Raw genomic sequence first — 18,760 nt, forward strand, 5'->3', positions numbered from 1 at the left:
GCCCCACGTGGACAGCTGGGAAGTCCCTGGCCAAACGGTGCCAGGCTGAGGGGAGAAGGAGCAGGGTGCAAGGGCACTGACCAAGCAGGGGTACTGGAGGCAGACTGCATGCCCAGAACCAAGACTGTCCCACTCACTCCTCTGTCCCCTGAGGCCTGGCTCCCAGGGAACTGGACTGGGAGTGGGCCTGAACTGCCAGCCTTTCCAGCCACCTGGGTGTCTGCAAGTGCTCAGAGATGACTTTCCCAAAGTAGATTCCCTGGCGCTGGGACAGAACCCCAGGATGGATGTCACTGGCACACAGGGTGCCTCGTCTATACCTTGGGGCAAAGATGGCAAGCTCAGCAGGTTCTTGGAAGATCCTGGGCACACAGAAGGTGCAGCAGCCTTGTTCCAGTGTGCCCAGGGCAGATCAAAGCTCAGCCCAGCAGACCTCAGGCTTACCAGTCTCCATCATCTACCCATCTGGGCCGGCAGCAGAGAGCAGCGCCTCCCGGATGTCTTCCAAGAAGAGCTCGGCTGCGGGGCAAGGAGGAGCCCCATTCTCTGGAAGACTCCTCCACCAACTGCCAAGCCCACCCACACGCCGCGGGGCTCGCGTCAGGGACGTCACAGAGGCAGCGACATCACAGGCACCGGCGCCCCCCCCCCCACCGCACCCCCCGCATCTCTACCGCCCCGGACAGCCTGCCACCAAAGAGCACACTGGAGGCGGAGGGGCAGCAGCCACCAGCCCGCTCCCGCCTCCAGTACAGAGTCTCGGTCGGCATGGGGGTGACAGGTGGGAGCGGGCGGCGCTCGGCGGGGCAGGGGCGGGGCCGGGCGGGAAAAGTGTAAGTGGTAGGGGCTCGGGGGGCGGGGATTGGCCGAGGGGGCGGGCGCCGGAGAGGAAGGTCGACCCCCAGCCAGACCCCCGCGGTCCCGCGGATGAGGGGCGGTGCTACCCTGGCCACCACGCCCAGAGTTGGCCCTGCAGGCGCACGACTGTGTGTGTGTGTGTGTGTGTGTGTGTGTGTGTGTACAGATACAGGTGCACACCGAGGGGTAAGGGCGTTCTGGAAAGTGTGTGTGTGTGTACAGATACACGTGCACACTGAGGGGTAAGGGCGTTCTGGACACACAGAGATATATGAATTACCCCAAACTGCAGAGGAAACACCCCCGCTCCAAATCGAATCAAGTGTTTCCGTGGTTGGTGCTTGAGGCTTTTGCAGAGAAAGGCAGTGTGCTTCAACAGATATTTTACTGAGGCCCTCCGTTGTGCTTTGCATTTCTCTCTGTACCCTTGAACAAAGATGGTTTCCCCTGAGGGCCCTGGATCTCCCAGGTTTCTAACAAGGGGGCCCAGATCTCCCCCACCCCCGGATTGGAGGCTTTCTTCTCAGAACTTTCTCTCCCAGGACGACATGGGCCAGCCTTCAAAACGTGCCAAAAATCAACAACCAGAGAACAGCTTTCCCCTCAACAAACAAATTGATGCAGACATCTTAAATCACTCCTGCAATGCTTATTGCATCCCCTTCTCTTTTTTCTGTTTTTTAATCTTAGAGAACTGTATTTTATTGTATTTTTAATTGAAGTATTGTTGATTTACAATGTGTTAATTTCAGGTGTACAACACAATGATTCAGTGAGATATATATATATATATATATACATTCTTTTTCAGATCCTTTTCTCTTTTAGGTTATTGCAAAATATTGAGTATAGTTCCCTGTGCTATACAGCTGGTTGGTTATCTATTTTAATATATAGTAGTGTGCATGTTATTCCTACCCACCCACCCCCTTGAAAGTGAAAGTGTTGGTTGCTCAGTCCTTTTCAGTTCTTTGCAACCCCATGGACTATAGCCTACCAGGTTCCTCTGTCCATGGATGCTCCAAGCCAGAATACTGGAATGGGCTGCCATTTCCTTCTCCAGGGCATCTTCCCAACCCAGGAATCAAACTCAGGTTTCTTGCATTGCAGGCAGGTTTTTTACCACCTGAGCCATCGGGAACTTGCTTTCCCCTTTAGTAACCATATGTTTTCTGTGTCTGAGAGTCTCTGTTTGGTAAATAAGTTCATTTCTTTGTTTGTTTTTTAGTTTCCTCATATAAGTCATATCATATTTGTCTTTCTCTGTCTGGTTTCTTCAGTAGTAATCTCTAGGTCCATCCGTGTTCCCTGGAGAAGGGAATGGCTACCCACTTCAGTATTCTGGCCTGGAGAATTCCATGGGCTGTATAGTCCATGGGGTCGTGAAGAGTCGGACACGACTGAGAGATTTTCACTCACTCACTTCATCCATGTTATTGTGAATGGCATTGTTTCATTCTTTTTTATGACTGAATACTATTCCAGCGTGTGTATGTGTGTGTGTATACCACACCATCTTTATCTATTCATCTGTTGATGAACATTTAGGTTGCGTCCTTGTCTTGAGTATTGTAAATGCTGTAATGAACATTGGGGTGCAGGTATCATTTCAAAATAGAGTTTTCTCCAGATATTCTCCAGTGAAATTGTAAGATCTTGTGGTAACTCTATGCTTAGTTTTTTAAGGAATCTCCATACTGTTCTCAATGGTGACTGCAGCAATTTACATTCCCACAAACAGCGTAGGAGGAGTTTTTTTTCTTCACACTCTCTCTAGCATTTATTATTTGCCAGCAGTTACTCTTACTCTGTGCTAGGCCCTGAGTCTAATGTGTTATCTAAAAATTAAAATGTGGGTCAGACAGCCAGGTATGTCACAGAGATAATGACATTGGAGATTTGAGTTGGGCTGTCAGGAATGAGTAGGATTTTTATCAGGAGAGAGACTTTCTGAGTATCAGAAACAGCATGTGCAAAGGCACTGAGGCACAAAAGTTCCCTCCATGCTCCAGGGCCTCTTGAGCTTGGGGCAAGGCAGGGAACTGGATACCAGGAGATGAAAAAAGAAGGCAGGGATCAGACTATGCAGGATCTTTGAGGCCACCCTGGAGTCTGGATGTGAGCAGGTGTGATGCAGCAGGCTTGTTCTGCAGTCACTGAGATGCCCAGGTTGGGGCCGGGGTCAGGGGAATGTGGATCAGTGGTCCATATTGTATTACATCAGCTAGAGGCCTAGAGAACTTTCGGCCAGCACAGTGGGTAGCACCATGGGGTTTGGAGCCGATCTGACTTGTGTTCAGGTCGTGGTGCTGTTCTTAAGAGCTGTGTGACTTGTGCAAACTTCCTCATCTATGAGAGGAGAGTCATGGCCACCTGTGCAGAATGTGGCCCTGAGGGCTGAATGCATGCAAAGCACTCAGCACCAAGTGTTGAGGGGGTCATGAGTCCTGGGTTTGTGTTGACTTTGGTGTCGGAAGAGAGGAGAGGCAGTGGGGATGGAGAAAAGATGTGCGCTAGGTCATTAATAGTGGTGGGAAGGTCAGGAGCTGGGGAAGTGAGGAGGTTGCAAGTGACCCAGGTCTCTAACTGGGGTGATAGGATAAACGAGGAAACCAGGGAGAGGAGTTTATCAAGAGATGAGAGATTGGAAAGGAAGATGGGTCAAACATGCAGAACTGTGTCGGCCATCCTAGAGTCTGGACACCAAGGTATGAACTTGAGGCCAAAAATGGGAGATAATCTGAAGTTTCGTAGGGTGAGAGGAATAAGAAAACTATTCTCTTTTTAAAAATAATTTTATTTATTTATTTTTGGCTGCACCGAGTCTTCATTGCTATGCAAAGACTTTCTCTAGTTGTGGCAAGCAGGGGCTACTCTCCAGCCACGGCGCACGGGCTTCCCCTTGCGGTGGCTTCTCTTGTTGCAGAGCATGGTCTCTAGAGCACGGGCTCAGCCGTTGTGGCACATGGGCTTAGTTGCTCCACGGCAGATGGGATCTTCCCAGACCAGGGATCGAACTTGTATCCCCTGCATTGACAGGCAGATTCTTAACCACTGGACCACCAGCGAAGTCCCAGGAAACCATTCTTTGCACAGACTTTTGCTGAGAATACACCTTGTGCCTGACTCTGTGTAGAGGATCAGAGATTCAAAGTAAGCAAACCACACACCCAACCCACCTCTAACTGAGGGTCAGCAAGAAACTGTGCACTTAGATAGAGGTCTGCTGTGGGGGTGGGGGGGTGGGGGGGTGGGGGTAGAGTCTGGGAGGTCTTTAGGAAGAGATGAGCCCCTAGCTCACCTAGTCATGACAACAGGAAAGGGGAATTCTATTCAAACTACTCATCTCAGGCTTTGACAAGGAATCCATAGGGTTTTAAACAAAGTGAAGTTGAGGCCCCCCTGAGGGAAAAATGTGTAATCAGTGACTGCAGTTTAAGTCTAGAACTCAGGAGAAATGGGAGTAAGAAATAGAAATTGGAGGGTCAAGTGGGAGTATGAAATAGAGATTGGAGGTTCTCCTGTGGTTACAGCCACAGGCTTGAAAGCTCCAAGGGGCAGAGATTGTGTATGTTCATCACTGTGTCCTCTGCCCTTAGCACAGTCCCTGGACAATAGCTGGCCTCAACCTTTTAAAAACATATTTATTTGGCTACACCAGGCCTTCAGTCTTCACAAAGGCCTTCAGTCTTCACAAAGACCGTCAGTCTTCATCGTGGCATGTGGAATCTTTAGTTGCAGCATGCCAACTCTGAGTTGTGGTAATGTGGGATCTAGTTCCCTGACCAGGGATCAAACCCTGGGCCCCCAGCATTGGGATGGCAGAGTCTTAGCCACTGGACCACCAGGGAAGTACCCCTGGAGCTCAACATTTCTTTTTAACTTTATCCAAGAAATACATGCATATGGTTAAATAGTACTGAAGAGCTTATTCAGTGATTGAAAAGCAAGAATCCCCTATACCACATCCCCAACCTCACTTCTCAGAGCAACCACCACTGTTTCATTTGAACGATTTTTCTGCCTGGTTACCATCTCATCTCTCCACAAGCTGACAGGCTTCTTCTTGGACCACCTACCCGCTCTAATGGAAACCACCCTGCCCCATCTTCCCAACATCAATTATTTTTAATCTGCTAATGCCTTTGTAAATTTAATATATTTAATTTTTTCATCAACTTTAGAGAGTATCTTTTGACACACATATAGTAAGATGTTTTAGTGACCCTACCTTTTCCTTCAACTTTTCTTCCTGCCTTGTAGCTCCCAAAGACTCTAACCTGTATGTTTGTTTTTTTAATATCAAGGTTGATAGCATTCACATTGTCCCATAACCATAATTATGTTTTCCAAATTTTGCCTATACATTGATCCTAAATGTTGAAAGTTAATAAACAGGATTTATTATCATGACTACATGAAAACTGTTCACTGCTGAGCCATAAAAGTTACCACAATTACCTTTTCTTTCTCATACAGCTTTTTGTTTTTCCTGGTTTTGTTTTTTAGTGGCCTTTTACATATACTCTTGGCTTTTATCACAGTCTTTGTTTTCTTCAACCTCTACATTTAGTTAACTATTCTGTTAGGTTTTCTTTATTTCAGAGACCTATTGCCCAGGATCCTTCATCCTATTGCACCAATGTGTAGGCCTCTCTACAGTTAACATCTGGGATTCAGCTGCTTTCCTGGGTTGGATATGCTTTTTCATCCCTGACTCTCTTGTTTTATACCTTTATTTTGTGTTAGCACATCCTCAAATAACTTCAAAAAAAAAAAAAAAGGAATAAACTTTCTTACTTTTCCATGTCTGAAATGATAGTTTTGCTGGATATAAAATTCTAGGTTAAAAACCATTTCCCTCAGAATGTTAAAAGCAACTGTATTGCTAACTCCACCGCCAGTATGATTCTCCTTCCCTTGTTGGTAACTTGTTTTTCACTTAGAAGTATTTAGGAATCCTTTGTTCCTGGTGCAATGAACTTTTAGAGCAAAGATCTTTTGGCATCTATAGTGCTGGGTATTCAGCAAACATTTTTAAGCTAATGACATCCTTCAGCTCAGGGAAATACTGATTTCACTTTTCTTCCCCAAGGTCTCCATTCTTTCTGAATCTCCTTTCTTTCTGAATCTCCTTTCTTTCTGAATCTCCTTTCTATAACCCAGCATAGGACTTCCTTTTGATCCTTTTCTCTCGCATCGTCTTGATATTTTAGTTCTACCTTCTAGGAATATTCTCTGTATTTTATTTTTTAATTGTTTGCTAAAAAGCTCTTTCTTTTCATAGTTCTTTTTAAAATAGTATCCTGTTCGTGTTCTTTGGATGCAATATATATGTTGCTGAATATCTTAAACTCTGAGTCTCTGAAGATGATTAGAATTTTTCAGTTCCCTTGTTTCTCTTCTGGTGTTCTGGAGTAGTCTCTTCTCTCAGTCTAGCTCTCCTATGTTAGCAGTTTTCTCAAATGCCTAGTGATGCTTGGTTGTCCATGTATAAGAGTGAAATCATAAAAAAGCTGATTGGGAGCCTATGACTGCAGGAGCCTATTGCTTTGCAGGTATTATTTTAATGTGACCACTCAGGAATCAGACATATATCTCTGGCAGGTTTGAGAAGACCCACACAACTGATACATCTACAGCCAAACTGGACAAGGGGAAAAAAAAAAAAACAGACAAAAATTACCAGCATGAGGAATGAAAGAGGTAACATCATTACAGACTCTGCAGATATGAAAAGAATGATTAAGGAATATTAGAAACAATTTATGCTAATAAACTTGACAACTTAGATGAAATGGATAAATTCCTTTAAAAAAATACAAACTCCAAAACCTCACTCAAGAAGAAATAGATATTCTGGGAATAGATAGTGGTGATGGCCACATGATAATATACTTAATGCCACTGAACTGCATACTTAAAAATAATTTTAAAAGGGCAATTTATGATATGTGTATTTTGCCACAATAAAAAATAAATAGGTAGGCTAAATAACACTGTATCTATTTTTTAAGTTGAATTTGTAATTAAAAATCTTCTCACAAGGAAACTCCAGGTCCAGGTCCACAGGCTTCATTTGTGAATTCTACCAAACATAATAAATAAATAATAAAAATTTTACACAAACTCAGAAAATTGAAGACGAGACATGTCTCAACTCATTCTATGAGACCCGTATTACTCTACTGTCAAAACCTTACATCATAAAAAAAAAACACCTTACATCATAGACATTATAAAAAGAAAGACATAAGAATAGAAAATTGTGTACCAATAGACCTCATGAACATATATGTGGAAATTCATCTTAAAAGTTAGAAAATAAAATGTGACAATGTATAAAAAGGTAGTACATTGTGATCAAGTGAGATTTATCCCAGGAATACAAGATCTCACCATAAGCAAATTATAATAGAATTATTAGCAGAATAATATGTAATATATGTAGCACATGCTATATATAACTTCCCTGGCTTCCCTGGTGGGTCAGGCAGTAAAGAATCTGCCTACAATGCAGGAGACCTGGGTTCCATCCCTGGGTTGGGAAGATCCCCTGAAGGCAGGCATGGCAACCCACTCCAGTATTCTTGCCCAGAGAATCTCATGGACAGAGGAGCCTAGTGGACTTTAGTCCATGGGATCACAAAGAGTCAGACATGACTGAGCAACTAAGCACATATAGCCATACATACATAACTTATATATTAACAGAATATAAGAAAAACATCATCTCAACAAATTCAGAAAAAGCATCAGATAAAACCCAACATCCCCTCCTATTTAAAAATTAAGTAGGAATAGAAGGAAACTTCTTCAACCCGATAAACAGCATCTACGAGAAAAACTATAACATATTTCATAATGAAATACTGGATACTTTTCCCCTAAGCTCACTAGCAAAGCAAGAATATCTACTCTCAATTCTGTTCCACATTGTTCCAGAGATTATTCTCAGTGCAATAAGGCAAGAAAAGGAACTTGGAGACATCCAGGTTGAAAAGGAAGAAAACAGACTATGTTGAGTCACAAATATTATTGTTTATGTAGAAAACCCTATGGAATCTTAAAAAAGCTACTAGGACCAATAAGATTTTAGGATGGTTGCAGGATACAAAATCAATGCCTTTCTATATAAAGCAATCCACAGTTGGAAGTCGAAATTACTTCATACACTACCAAATGTCACGTGAATCCCTAATAGAACATTCCCAGGTTGGATATACAGGCCCCAAGTTGAGTCAACCTCAGATTTTTGCTTCTAAACCCCAGTGCTGCAGTGAGGTGCATACCATAATAATTTTTCCTTCTATCCGTATCCAGTTGCTCTTTATGGAAGAGTTAAGGCTTTAGGTGTTGATTAAACTTCCCAGAGAAATTTTGTAAAACAAGCAAAGGGAACTAAGATCATGACATCCAGTCCTATCACTTTATGGCAAATAGATGGGGAAACAATGGAAACAGTGATAGATTTTATCTTCTTGGGCTCCAAAATCACTGCAGATGGTGATTTCAGCCATGAAATTAAAAGACGCTTGTTGCTTGGAAGAAAAGCTATGAGAAAGCTAGACAGAATATTATAAAGCAGAGATATTACTTTGCCAACAAAGGTCCATCTAGTCAAAGCTAGATTTTTTCCAGTAGTCATGTATGGATGTAAAAGTTGGACCATAAAGAAGGCTGAGTGCCAAAGAATTGATGCTTTTGGCCTGTGATGTTGGAGAAGACTCTTGAGAGTCCCATGGACAGCAAGGAGATCAAACCAGTCAGTCCTAAAGAAATCAATCATTGGAGGGACTAATGCTGAAGCTGAAGCTCCAAAATTTTGGCCACCTGACATGAAGGGAGACTCATTGGAAAAGACACTGATGCTGGTAAAGATTGAAGGCAGGAGGAGAAGGGGATGACAGAGGACAAGCTGGTTGGATGGCATCACCGACTCGATGGACATGAGTTTGAGCAAGCTCTGGGAGATGGTGAAGGACAGGGAAGCCTGCTGTGCTGTAGTCCACGGGGTCACAAAGAGTTGGACACAACTGAGCAACTGAGCAACCACAAAGCAAAAGAAGGCTGTGGGGTCAGAAGCCTGAGGCATAGCAGCAGTTGGGGCAGGTAGAAATGGAACAGAAGAGATGGGGGGAGGAAGTTGAGGGATGGTCAAAGAAAGCATGATGGTCAAAGAAGTGATGAGTTCTGAAGAGACCACTGAGCCGGCCACTGGGAGCCTGCCCCTGGTGCACTCTTAGCTCAGTCACCCAGCTGATCCAGGATCCCAGGCCCAGGCTGAACTTGTGGGTGCATGCTTACTAAGTCACTTCAATCATGTCCGGCTCTTTGAGACCTCATGGACAGTAGCCTACCAGGCTCCTCCGTCCATGGGATTCTCCAGGCAAAAATACTGGCGTACGTTGCCATTTCCTCCTCCAGGGGAACTTCCTCATCCAGGGATTGAACTCTTGTCTCTCACGTCTCCTACACTGGCAGGTGGGTTCTTTACCACTAGCATCAGCTAGGAAGTGCGTGGAGCAACCCAAACCCCAGGACCCAATATCAGCCATGCAAGAACCCTCCCCAGCCTCTCCACCTCTAGGAAGAGGCCACAGCACATTCTAATCCTTCTAATCTAATCCTGGGAGCAATTCTTCTCAGCCAGGGCTAAGGCTGTCACTTTCTGTCACACTGCAGGCTCGTAGGGATCACGGCTTGCTCATTGCCATAGTGGCCCCACCATCAACCCCTATCCACCACCCTGGGGCTCAGAGAATGGGACAGCCTGGTGGCCCCTATCACCAAAGGATGAAAGAGAAGCTTCTGCAATAAAAGATACAAGCTTCTAGGAAAGGGGACTGTGAGGGGGGACGTACCCCAAGGGACGTTTCATGTTGCGAAATAAACAGATGAGCTTCCCACATGGCACTAGTGGTAAAGAATATTCCTGCCACTGCAGGAGGCCTAAGGGATGCAGGTTCGATCTTTTAGTTGGTAAGATCCCCTGGAGGAGGGCATGGCATAGAGGAGCCTGGTAGGCTACAATCCATGGGTCACACAGTCAGTCACAACTGAATCAACTTAGTACACAAGTGTCACCTCAAATCAAGCACCTGGGGTGAGAATTCTGACCTGGCGTTGGAAATAGATGATCCCAGGATGTGAAACGGCATGAGAAGCCGGGGGAGGAGAGGACAGGATAAGAGTGGCTAGCATGAGAGTGAGTGGCAGATCTGAAGCCTGGCCAGACAGAGTGGAGAAAGGGGAACAGGGGCAGGGATGGAAAAGATGAAGAAAGTTCACCTGGGGTGCAACGGAGAACCCCGCACATTTACAGGCTCCAGGATAGGATGACATTCAGGGCAGGGCAGTAAAGAGTTCCTTAAGTGAAGCCTGCATCTAAGTCCTGACTTCCTGAGTGATCAGCTGAGAGACCTTGGGCAAATGAACCTCTTCTCATGTTTTGCTTTCTGTCAAAGAACTAAAGCCTATAACGTGCTCAACACAATCCCTGGGCTAGTCTCTAGCACTCAATGAACCACTATTATTCGTATTTGCCCTAAGGGAAGACAGTGATGGATCACGAAAGGTGGGAGGGAGCAGACGTGGAGGATGGGGTGCTGGTGAAGCTGGCAAGGGGCAGGATGGGCAAGGGAATGGCGCGTGGGCTTAGGTAAGGGACAGGGAAGGAGAGGGGTGGCTGCAGCAGTGCCACCAGCCTGAGCTCCGGACTCGCTCAGGGACTGTCTGCACTTGCAGGTCCCCTGCCCTCACGTCCTTCTCCCTGCCAGGTGCCAATGGATTTCCTTGCTGTGGCAAAGAGTCGGTGGACATTATGGATTCACAGTGAGAACCAGTCCCCCATCACCATAGGGCTTCTCCCCGACCCCCGAGATCACCCACCCTTACCCAGGATCTCCCTCTATCTTGCTTATTTCCAAAATCTCCCCAAGGCCAGTATCCAGGCCAAAAGGCAGCAGGGGTAGGGATGGAAGACATCCCCCGCTCTGCTTCCGCCCCCAATCCCTCAGGTTGGAGGAGGACTGAAGGGTGGTGGGGTACACCCAGGACATGGATGGAGCCTGACCCCTTAGCATTGCCTTTCTTTGAGATCAGAACTGTCCAAGGGGAGGGTGGGCAGGTGCCCAAATAAGAGAAAGGTTACAATGACGGAGGGCAGTGGTTGAGATGGCAGCCAACTAGCAATAAGAACCAAGGGTACACACCCTTTTACTTCAGATTTGCTGAGCTGAGAGCCGGCAGGTTCTGGAGAGGGGGTCCCTCTGGGCTTCTCCCTCTGTGATGAGCCGCTTGCAAGACACTGGCCCACTGGGATGCTAGATTAGATTAAAAGGCAGATTTCTGGGCTTCACCTCCAGCTGAAATAAAAGACACAAGCTTCTAGGAAGGGGACTGTTGGATAGGGGGACCTCCCCCAAGGAGTCAGTCTCCTCTGCAGAGATTGTAGGGGGAGGGGAGAACTTGGCAAGCTCTCTAGGTGCTTTCTGAACTCACTGGAGTTTGAGAATATGAGTCTGCCGTGGGATTCTCAGTGGGAGTGGCGCCACCAGGGGAGTGAACTGGGAGCATCTTGCCAGTCCTTGCACGAGGCAGGAGGCTTTAAGGGCACCAGAGACCCTCCCCAGACGCTACTCCTCCTACTGCATGGAGCCCTGACATCCACTCTGTGCCTCCTTCTGTCTTAGGGGTGACATAAACCAAAACCAGTTCCAGCCAATACAAGAGGAAGATGGCATGGAGGTAACTGCAGACCGTATCACCTCCTAGGGGGAGGTAGGAGGCCAGGGGCAGGGGTCTTTGAGGCCCATCTTGTCTAAAGCCTGATAAGCCCCCACCCTGGACAATTATGGGACCAACCCTAGCACCAGGCCAGGGCTGGCACACACATGCACACCCACACTCACCAGCTCCCCCCACTGCCTCCCTGCCCCCAAGCAGGTCACTTGGAGGAGGCAAGTGTTGGGGAGGAAGTGAGCAGAAGGACAGTGCGGGGTGGGGCCGGCCAGAGAATGGGGGATGGGGAGAACCACGGCGGTTGGGGTAGGGGTGCCAGGCGCAGCCTCAGCTTCCTGTTGAAACCTTTCAGCTGGAGAACGAATTGCTAGGGCCAGAGCTTCCTGAAGAAGAGCTCCCTCAAGTGGAGCCAGAACAGAAGCCCAAGCCCTTCCCACAGGCAGAGCCCAAGGCCAAACAGGAAGACCCCAGGCCCCAGGGGTACAGGGAAGAGTCCCCACAACCCTATGGAGATGCGCTAACGAAGCCAGACATCAGACAGCTGAGCATGAGGTCCAACTCCAGCTACGTGAGTTCCATGGACGAGGACTACCGCTCCATCCATGTGCAGACCTCCAGGCACCTCTTCTGGGTAGACAGGCTCATCCAGGTGTCAGAACACAGCCTGCAGCCAGTGATCAGCACGCAGCCCGTCCAGAAGAGCACAGAAAAGACCTCCAGATGTCCAGCCCAACAGACGGTCCCCAAGGACACCGAGAGCTCCAAGAAGCAGAGCCAGGACCCCAGTGCCCAGCAAGGCCCTCTAGACAAAGCCTCCCAGAAGACTCCAAGCCCCGAGCCGTCCTTCTGCACGCCCAGCATGGGCCTGGAAGAGGTGATCAATTTCGCATCAACCCTGGCCATGGCCTCCTCCAGCAGGATGGACCTGCCCAGCTTGCAGAACATGATCAAGAGCACACCCCAGAAGGCCATGCCACCTCTCACAGAGCCTGCCGCGGATCACGCTGCCCAACCCACTACGGACGAGCCAGAGCAGGGAAAACTCACGAAGGATGAGAAGCCGCCAGAGGAACCAGGAGAAGCCAGGAAAACGCAGGATGCCCCAAAGCGAGAAGATGAGGACGTCGCTCACCCTTACCTTGACCTCAGAAAGCGAGGGTTCAAGAGGGCCACCATTGAAGGGGAGCTGAAGTTTCTCCAGTCCCCGACCACGTCCCCTCAGCCAAAAGGAGCTGCAAAAGAGTAAGTGAGGCTGCCCCACGGCTCCCCCCAGGATGTGCAGGTGGGCCCATTCCTCACACAGCCAAGTGGGGGCTGGGGACAATGGAATGAGGGGCTGGCTGAGTGATGTCTCCACCTCAGTGACCTCATAAAGGCTGCTGGAAACAAGTTCCGGTGGGCCGAGGTGCAGCGCCAAGGCCAGGGCTGACAGAGGCCTGGGGACCATGGAGGGTAAGCGCTCCAGGGCGGGGGCAGGGACTTGGGTTCGAAGCCAGAACTAGAATGCCATTCTAGCATTAGGAGGTTTCTTGCCACGAGTGTAGACGGCCTCACCCTCACTGGAAGCACTCAGGCTCTTTCCTACTGAGAACCCCTAGGTCTCAGCCCTGGGCCCTGGATATGCCCAACGAGGCAGGACTGAGGACTCTGGGTTCTCCAGCACCCCGCACTTCCTGGTGATGGAGGAACGTGACAGAGGGGCAGCTGCCTGTCCACATCACACAGCAGGAAGAGGCCGTCTGAGCCCCTGAGCCCTCCTCAGAAAGGCCTCCGGGCTCACCCCTCCTTTGTCCTTCCCACCAGGGCCCAAGTGACACTCTCTCTTTTGCGTTGCAGCTCGGTGCCGGGAACCATGAAAGGGAATCCATTATTCCTGAAAATCCATTTTAAGCTGTCAACCCCCTCCTCCCCAGAGAAGTGACTAGACAAAACCAGTAAAGCCTCCAGTGCTGGCTCCCTGGCTCAGACTTTTTGTGCAAATGCTCCTGGACCAGTGAGCTCCTCTGACTTCAGCATCCTGGTCTCCAATGCTTAGAGATGCCACCTGCACTGTTAGCCACCCCAGCACCCCCTGCCCCCCGCGGGCTCCATCAGCCCTGTGTGGTCCCTGCTTACTACCCCCCACACCGCGCCAGATCCCTAGGCCAGCATCAGAGAGTCATGACTTGCCTTGGGGAGACCTCAGTTGTGCCCTGTCTGAGGCTTCTTAGATGTAAAAAGAGACATTTGGGGATCGTCTGAGGCAAGAGCCTCCTGGAGGTGGGACTGGGCAGGCGAGAAGGCTTCTGGAAGGAATTCTTCCCGCTTCTCTCATGGTGAAGCCCTGGCACGGGGAAGGGGTGGTGTTCAGGGCTTGAAGGAGGGGAAGAATGCAGCCGAGGGACTGGTCCTCCAGGGGCCACCACCTCCACTCAGAGGTACCTCCAGTGTAGGGGAGAGTCCATGGGTCACGATGCACTTCTGCAGGCAGTCCACACACACACACACACACACACACACACCAGCTGCCAATCAGCACGTGAGCAGACATGCATGTGACACAGACACACGCAGGCCGAAGAAGCATGTTCCACACGTGCCAGGCACACAGGCACACACATGCACAGTGCCTGTGACCCAGACGCATGCACCCGCACGCATGAGCCTCGCCACGGTAGGGGAGGAGGTACAGTGTGGGGAAGCTTCTGGAAGAGGAGATGGCAACAAGAGGGAAGAGAACTTGGAGTGTGGGGACGGACGTGGGTAGGAAGGGGGAAGTCAAGGAGAAAGAGAAGGGGAGCACTGAGGCTTGGGGCCTAAAGAGACTCGAGACCTCCTCTAGACCAAGGCTCCCCTTCAAGTGAAAGCCCTACCCTGCAGACCCTTAGAACCCTGCCCTGCCTTAAAAGAGGGCTGCGGAGGGGAGAATGGGATTAGGAAGGGGGGTGGGTTTCCCAGCTGGCACTGATGGTAAAGAACCCGCCTCCCAGTGCTGGAGACATGGGTTCAATCCCTGGGTCAGGAAAATCCCCTGGAGGAGGGCATGGCAACCCACTCCAGTATTCTTGCCTGGAGAATCTCCATGGACAGAGGAGCCTGGCAGACCTCAGTCCATGGGGTCGCAAAGAGTCAGACATGACTGAAGCGACTAAGGAAACACGCGTGAGCACTCAAGAATGGGCCAGGGCCAAAGAAGGGGGCAGGTGGCTGGAAGGAGGGATGAAGAAGAGACGCAGAGGTGAGTGTCTGGGGAGGGACTAGGCCAGCACTGGCATCTGGCTATTGGGACACATCTTCCCAGAGGAGGGGCTCCTTCCCCTCCAGGGCACCTCGGGTAAGGTGAGCCACAGTCCCATCTTGGCTGGACCCCACCTTCCCATGTCTTGACCTAGGGCCTCTGGGGCCAACTTCTCCCCTGCACCTCAGCCTTCCTGTTAGCTTCTGGCATGGAGTCAAAAAATTCAGATGCCTTAAAGAAGCAGAAACTCAAAAGACTAAACGTGCAGGTTCCCTAGCAGAGAGGAGCAGGCCTGTGGTGAGGGTGGAGCGCACCCCTGCTGACAGTTGTTCAGATCCACCCCAAAGCCAGCCTGGGGGACTGCAGGCCTTGGGGACAGGCCCAGCCTCCAAGCATGCAACTCTGCCTTTCAGGCAGCAGAGGGCGGAAGACCAAGCGATCAGCATCGGCAAAGAGAACATCCAGGTGACCAGGCGGAGGTCACTCCTCCAAGCTAGTGCTTCCAGAATCCCCCAGAGAGAGGGCTATGGGAACAGGCTGGAAGGTGGCCGGTCCTGGGAGGTGAAACTGTGTACCCACAGGTCTGGTCCCAGGTGCCCTGGAGTCAAAACACTCAAATGGGCTGGACCCCTCAGCCCTGTCTTCTCCTCACCTCCAAGGCCTCCACCGAAGCCTCAAAGACTGCTCACGCAAGACCCAGGAGAGGAGCAGGCCAGCAGAACCCAAAAGGGAAAGTTGCAACAATGTGCTACCCTCCTGACCCAGAAGGAACCAGCTGCCACCTTGGCCACAGGGGCTGAGCAGGCTTCCCAGAGGATCAGACAGCTCAAGGGCCTTGAGGCCACACACACAATACAGTCAGGCCCTCAGACCGGGTCTCAGAGGTGAGGGCAGGGACCAGCGCCAGGGCTGGGGTGCTGGGTCGAAAAGCCTGCCTGAGTCTGGCACCGCTGAGCAGCAGGTGCAAAGACCTTTCTACTCTCTTCCCCCTGCCAGAGGCAGCTTTGCAGACAAGAAGCTGCTTCCCCTGACAGCACAGCAGCTAGCAGGTGAGGGCCTCAGGAATGGGAGCAGGGAGGAAAACTAGGGGATGCTCAGAGTAGAGGAGGTTGGGACACAGCAGACTGTACTGTAACCTCTCCATGCTGGTCTAATTTGCTCATTTCTGCAATCCCAGGGATCATGGCTCTGTGTGTGTATGTGTGTGTGTGTGCGCGTGTGTGTGTATGTGAAGAAGGGAGGGAGGGGTTGTTGGATAGCAAGGTATGTGGATGGTGGATGGAGAGATGGTAGATGGAGGAACAGGATGAAAGGAAGAAGGGAAACTGGAAGAAACAATGGGAAAAAAGGATCTGAAGTCCCTGCCCCTCTGGGGTTCAGGGCTGTGGGAGTAGAGATGGAAGGAACCACTTCTACATTTGGGGGCCCCAGTGTCCCTGCAAAGATCATGCTCTGATATTGCCAGGGGTCCCTCAAAGCAGAATCATTCTATTCATCAATAGTTGTCAGGGCCAGCTACAGGCCCGGTTGCCAGCAGGGCTCCTGAAGCCTCCAGACATTGGAGCTATAGAGCCAGACCACCTGAATCGAAAGCCTGGCATGGCCCCTATGGGTGGTGTGGCCTTGGACATAGAGTTTTTAACATTTGTTTCATACGAGCATTGGACATGAGAACTGAACAGACACTTAACAGGTGCCAACACACAGCAACCACTGTTCTTTACCTGAAGTTATAATGCCCAGGGAATCGGTGAACCCAAGTCTTCAGTCTCATCTGAGCTAGAGTGGGTAAATATCAGGGTTCCTGTGCATGGGTTCACCTTGCCCGCCTGCCCCCTCCCCACCCCCAGCATTCCGGGATGTCTTCAAACTGTTCAGCTCCAGCCCAACAGGCTCCGTGGACATGCGCAGTATGAAAGCTGCCCTGTGCAATGTGGGCGTCCAGCTGAGCCCGCAGGAGATGTGTGAGGCTCTGCGGCAGGCGGACTTGGATGGTGGGTGACCCTGTCCCTACTCTCATGACCTCTCCCACCCCTAGCCTTGAAGAATGCCTCCACTGCCCACAAAACCCCTGGTCTGATCTTTTTCGTCCCTCTTCCCAGAAGCCTGCCCTGATCATCACACCTAGCTCCTCACCCCTAAACATTTCTACCGTGATAATCCTCATCCTGACTTGGGGCTCCCACACAGCAAGGGCTATTTCTCCCTGACTCGACCTCAGAAAATGCTTGGCCAGAGGCAGGACTGGACATTCTGATGCCTAGAACTGCTGGCAAGCCTTCTACTGGGGGGCAGGCACCTACAGCACCCCCTCCTCTCTCTCTCTTCCCAGGTGATGGAATTGTAAGCTTCAAAGACTTCCTGGGTGTCCTCACTGACAGCCACCGCCTGGCTCAGTGCTTGGGTGAGGGGCAAGGCTGGTGGGGCAGGAGTGGGTGGGCCTGGCCTGGGGAAGGCATCTCATTACCTTCCCCCATGTTCTCTGCCCCTAGGCAAGGTGAGGAACAGCTGGGCCTGTGACCCCCAGGGCTTGCAAACCCTCTTCTTAGAGATGCTGTTCAAGCTGATGAGTCTGGGCTATGTGCCCTTCAAGTCAGTACGGGAAGTGATGAGGTGGGCACAACTGGACCCAGCTTCAAGGCCCAAGATAGGGGGAGCAGACTGCCCGGTTCAGGAGTCCCCAGATGTCCCTGCCCCAGAGAGGAGAGCCTGACTTCTGGGTCAGTTTCCTGGGTGCCAAGTTGCCCCCGATCAGACAAGTTGCCCCTGATCAGATTCTTGCCCCACTTTAGTTTCCCCGCGGGTGAGATGGAGAGGACTGGGAGAGACGCTGTCTGAGGCGGCTGCCCACTTTTCTCCTTCAAGCTACTACTCCAAGAAGCAGCGGTCTCTGCGGCTGAACGCAAGCTGGAAAGGTCGATCCCGCAGTCGATCTCGCTGCGGTCGAGGCCGCAGCGGGCGCTCTCACGCGGGCCTGGCATTCTTCTGCCAGGCCGCGCGCCTCATCGGCCTCTCCAATGCCGAGCTGGCGCGTTCGCTGCACGGACTGCACAAAGCGGGTGCGCCCGGGGCTGGGCGGGGACCCGCGGGACTGGGGACTCTCTCTCACACCCGGTTTTCAGGAAGGGCCCCTCCTTTTCCTTCTACCCGCTTCCTCGCCCCAGGAGCGTGCAGCCCCTACTCCCAGATACCTAGCCTGAACGGGGGACCGCAGCCAGAATCCCACACGCAGAGCCGAACTCCGCGCCCAGACATCCGACTTCCCAAGTCGTACCAGCCCAGTCGCCCCAAGCGCGGGCCCAAGAGCGGGCAGCTCAGCCAAGGTGAAAGTCGACACAGGCAGGGCCAGCGGGCGGGGCCGGGTTATGCAGCTAAGGGGCAGGGCATGTGAGGGTGGGGCGGGACCGAGAGGATAGGGGCGGGGCATACAGAGCGGGGACCCGACAGACCGGCGGGGAGAGGAGGGACGGGCAGAGTGGAAGCAGAACTACAAGAAGTTGGGAGCTGACCGAGGGAGATGCAGTAAGAGATCACTCATTGCCATCTCCTGTTTGACCACTTCCAATTTACCTTGATTCACGGACCTAATATTGCAGATTCCTATGCGATATTGTTCTTTACAGCACGACTAAGGATCGACTAAGGATAGGGCGGGGCATAAGAAAAGGGGGCGGGGGACCCAGGTAGGAGGCAGGACTGGTGGAAAAGGGTCGGCAGAAACGTGGACTCAGGTGGAGCTAACCCTGCGTCTCTAATCCGAGCTGCAAACTTGACCCTCCGTACGCCCCCTCCGCGCTTCCGCAGGGTTCGCGGGCCAACTACTAGGGTATATGTGCCCTTCGAAACTGGCTCCCTCCCCACAAAATCTGATCCAGAAGCAGCCCTTCTCCCCCTCTCCGGCCTATTTGCAGAGACCTGCTACGAAGAAATTGTACAAATAAA

General features: G+C 50.8%; 2 protein-coding genes across 2 annotated transcripts; both read left to right on the forward strand.

The window, feature by feature from the left end:
• Nucleotides 1-332: 332 nt before the first annotated feature.
• Nucleotides 333-13,538, forward strand: SPATA32 (spermatogenesis associated 32). The gene is given in 6 exon segments (XM_040244367.1): nt 333-742; nt 744-781; nt 10,638-10,692; nt 11,553-11,607; nt 11,954-12,843; nt 13,438-13,538. Coding segments are annotated over 6 exon segments (1,533 nt in total). The 3' UTR covers nt 13,523-13,538.
• A 701-nt stretch (nt 13,539-14,239) lies between these two features.
• On the forward strand, nt 14,240-18,759 carry LOC120866578 (EF-hand calcium-binding domain-containing protein 3-like). The gene is made up of 9 exons (XM_040244368.1): nt 14,240-14,343; nt 15,232-15,399; nt 15,815-15,867; nt 16,669-16,812; nt 17,151-17,222; nt 17,311-17,431; nt 17,684-17,877; nt 17,983-18,141; nt 18,602-18,759. Exons 1-9 carry the CDS (start codon nt 14,240-14,242, stop codon nt 18,757-18,759), a joined length of 1,173 nt encoding a protein of 390 aa, XP_040100302.1.
• The last annotated feature ends 1 nt before the right edge of the window (nt 18,760 follows it).

Source organism: Oryx dammah, unplaced genomic scaffold (genome assembly GCF_014754425.2).
Source record: "Oryx dammah isolate SB20612 unplaced genomic scaffold, SCBI_Odam_1.1 HiC_scaffold_8, whole genome shotgun sequence".
NCBI classification, from domain to species: domain Eukaryota; kingdom Metazoa; phylum Chordata; class Mammalia; order Artiodactyla; family Bovidae; genus Oryx; species Oryx dammah.

What these genes read in the sequence shown, in the direction of transcription:
- LOC120866578 (XM_040244368.1), top strand. Translation starts at nt 14,240, where the DNA reads ATGAGCCTCGCCACGGTAGGGGAGGAGGTACAGTGTGGGGAAGCTTCT. An exon ending in GTGAAACTGTGTACCCACAG is followed by an intron (nt 15,400 to 15,814) that starts GTCTGGTCCCAG and finishes TCCCCCTGCCAG; the next exon opens with AGGCAGCTTTGCAGACAAGA. An exon ending in CCGCCTGGCTCAGTGCTTGG is followed by an intron (nt 17,223 to 17,310) that starts GTGAGGGGCAAG and finishes CTCTGCCCCTAG; the next exon opens with GCAAGGTGAGGAACAGCTGG.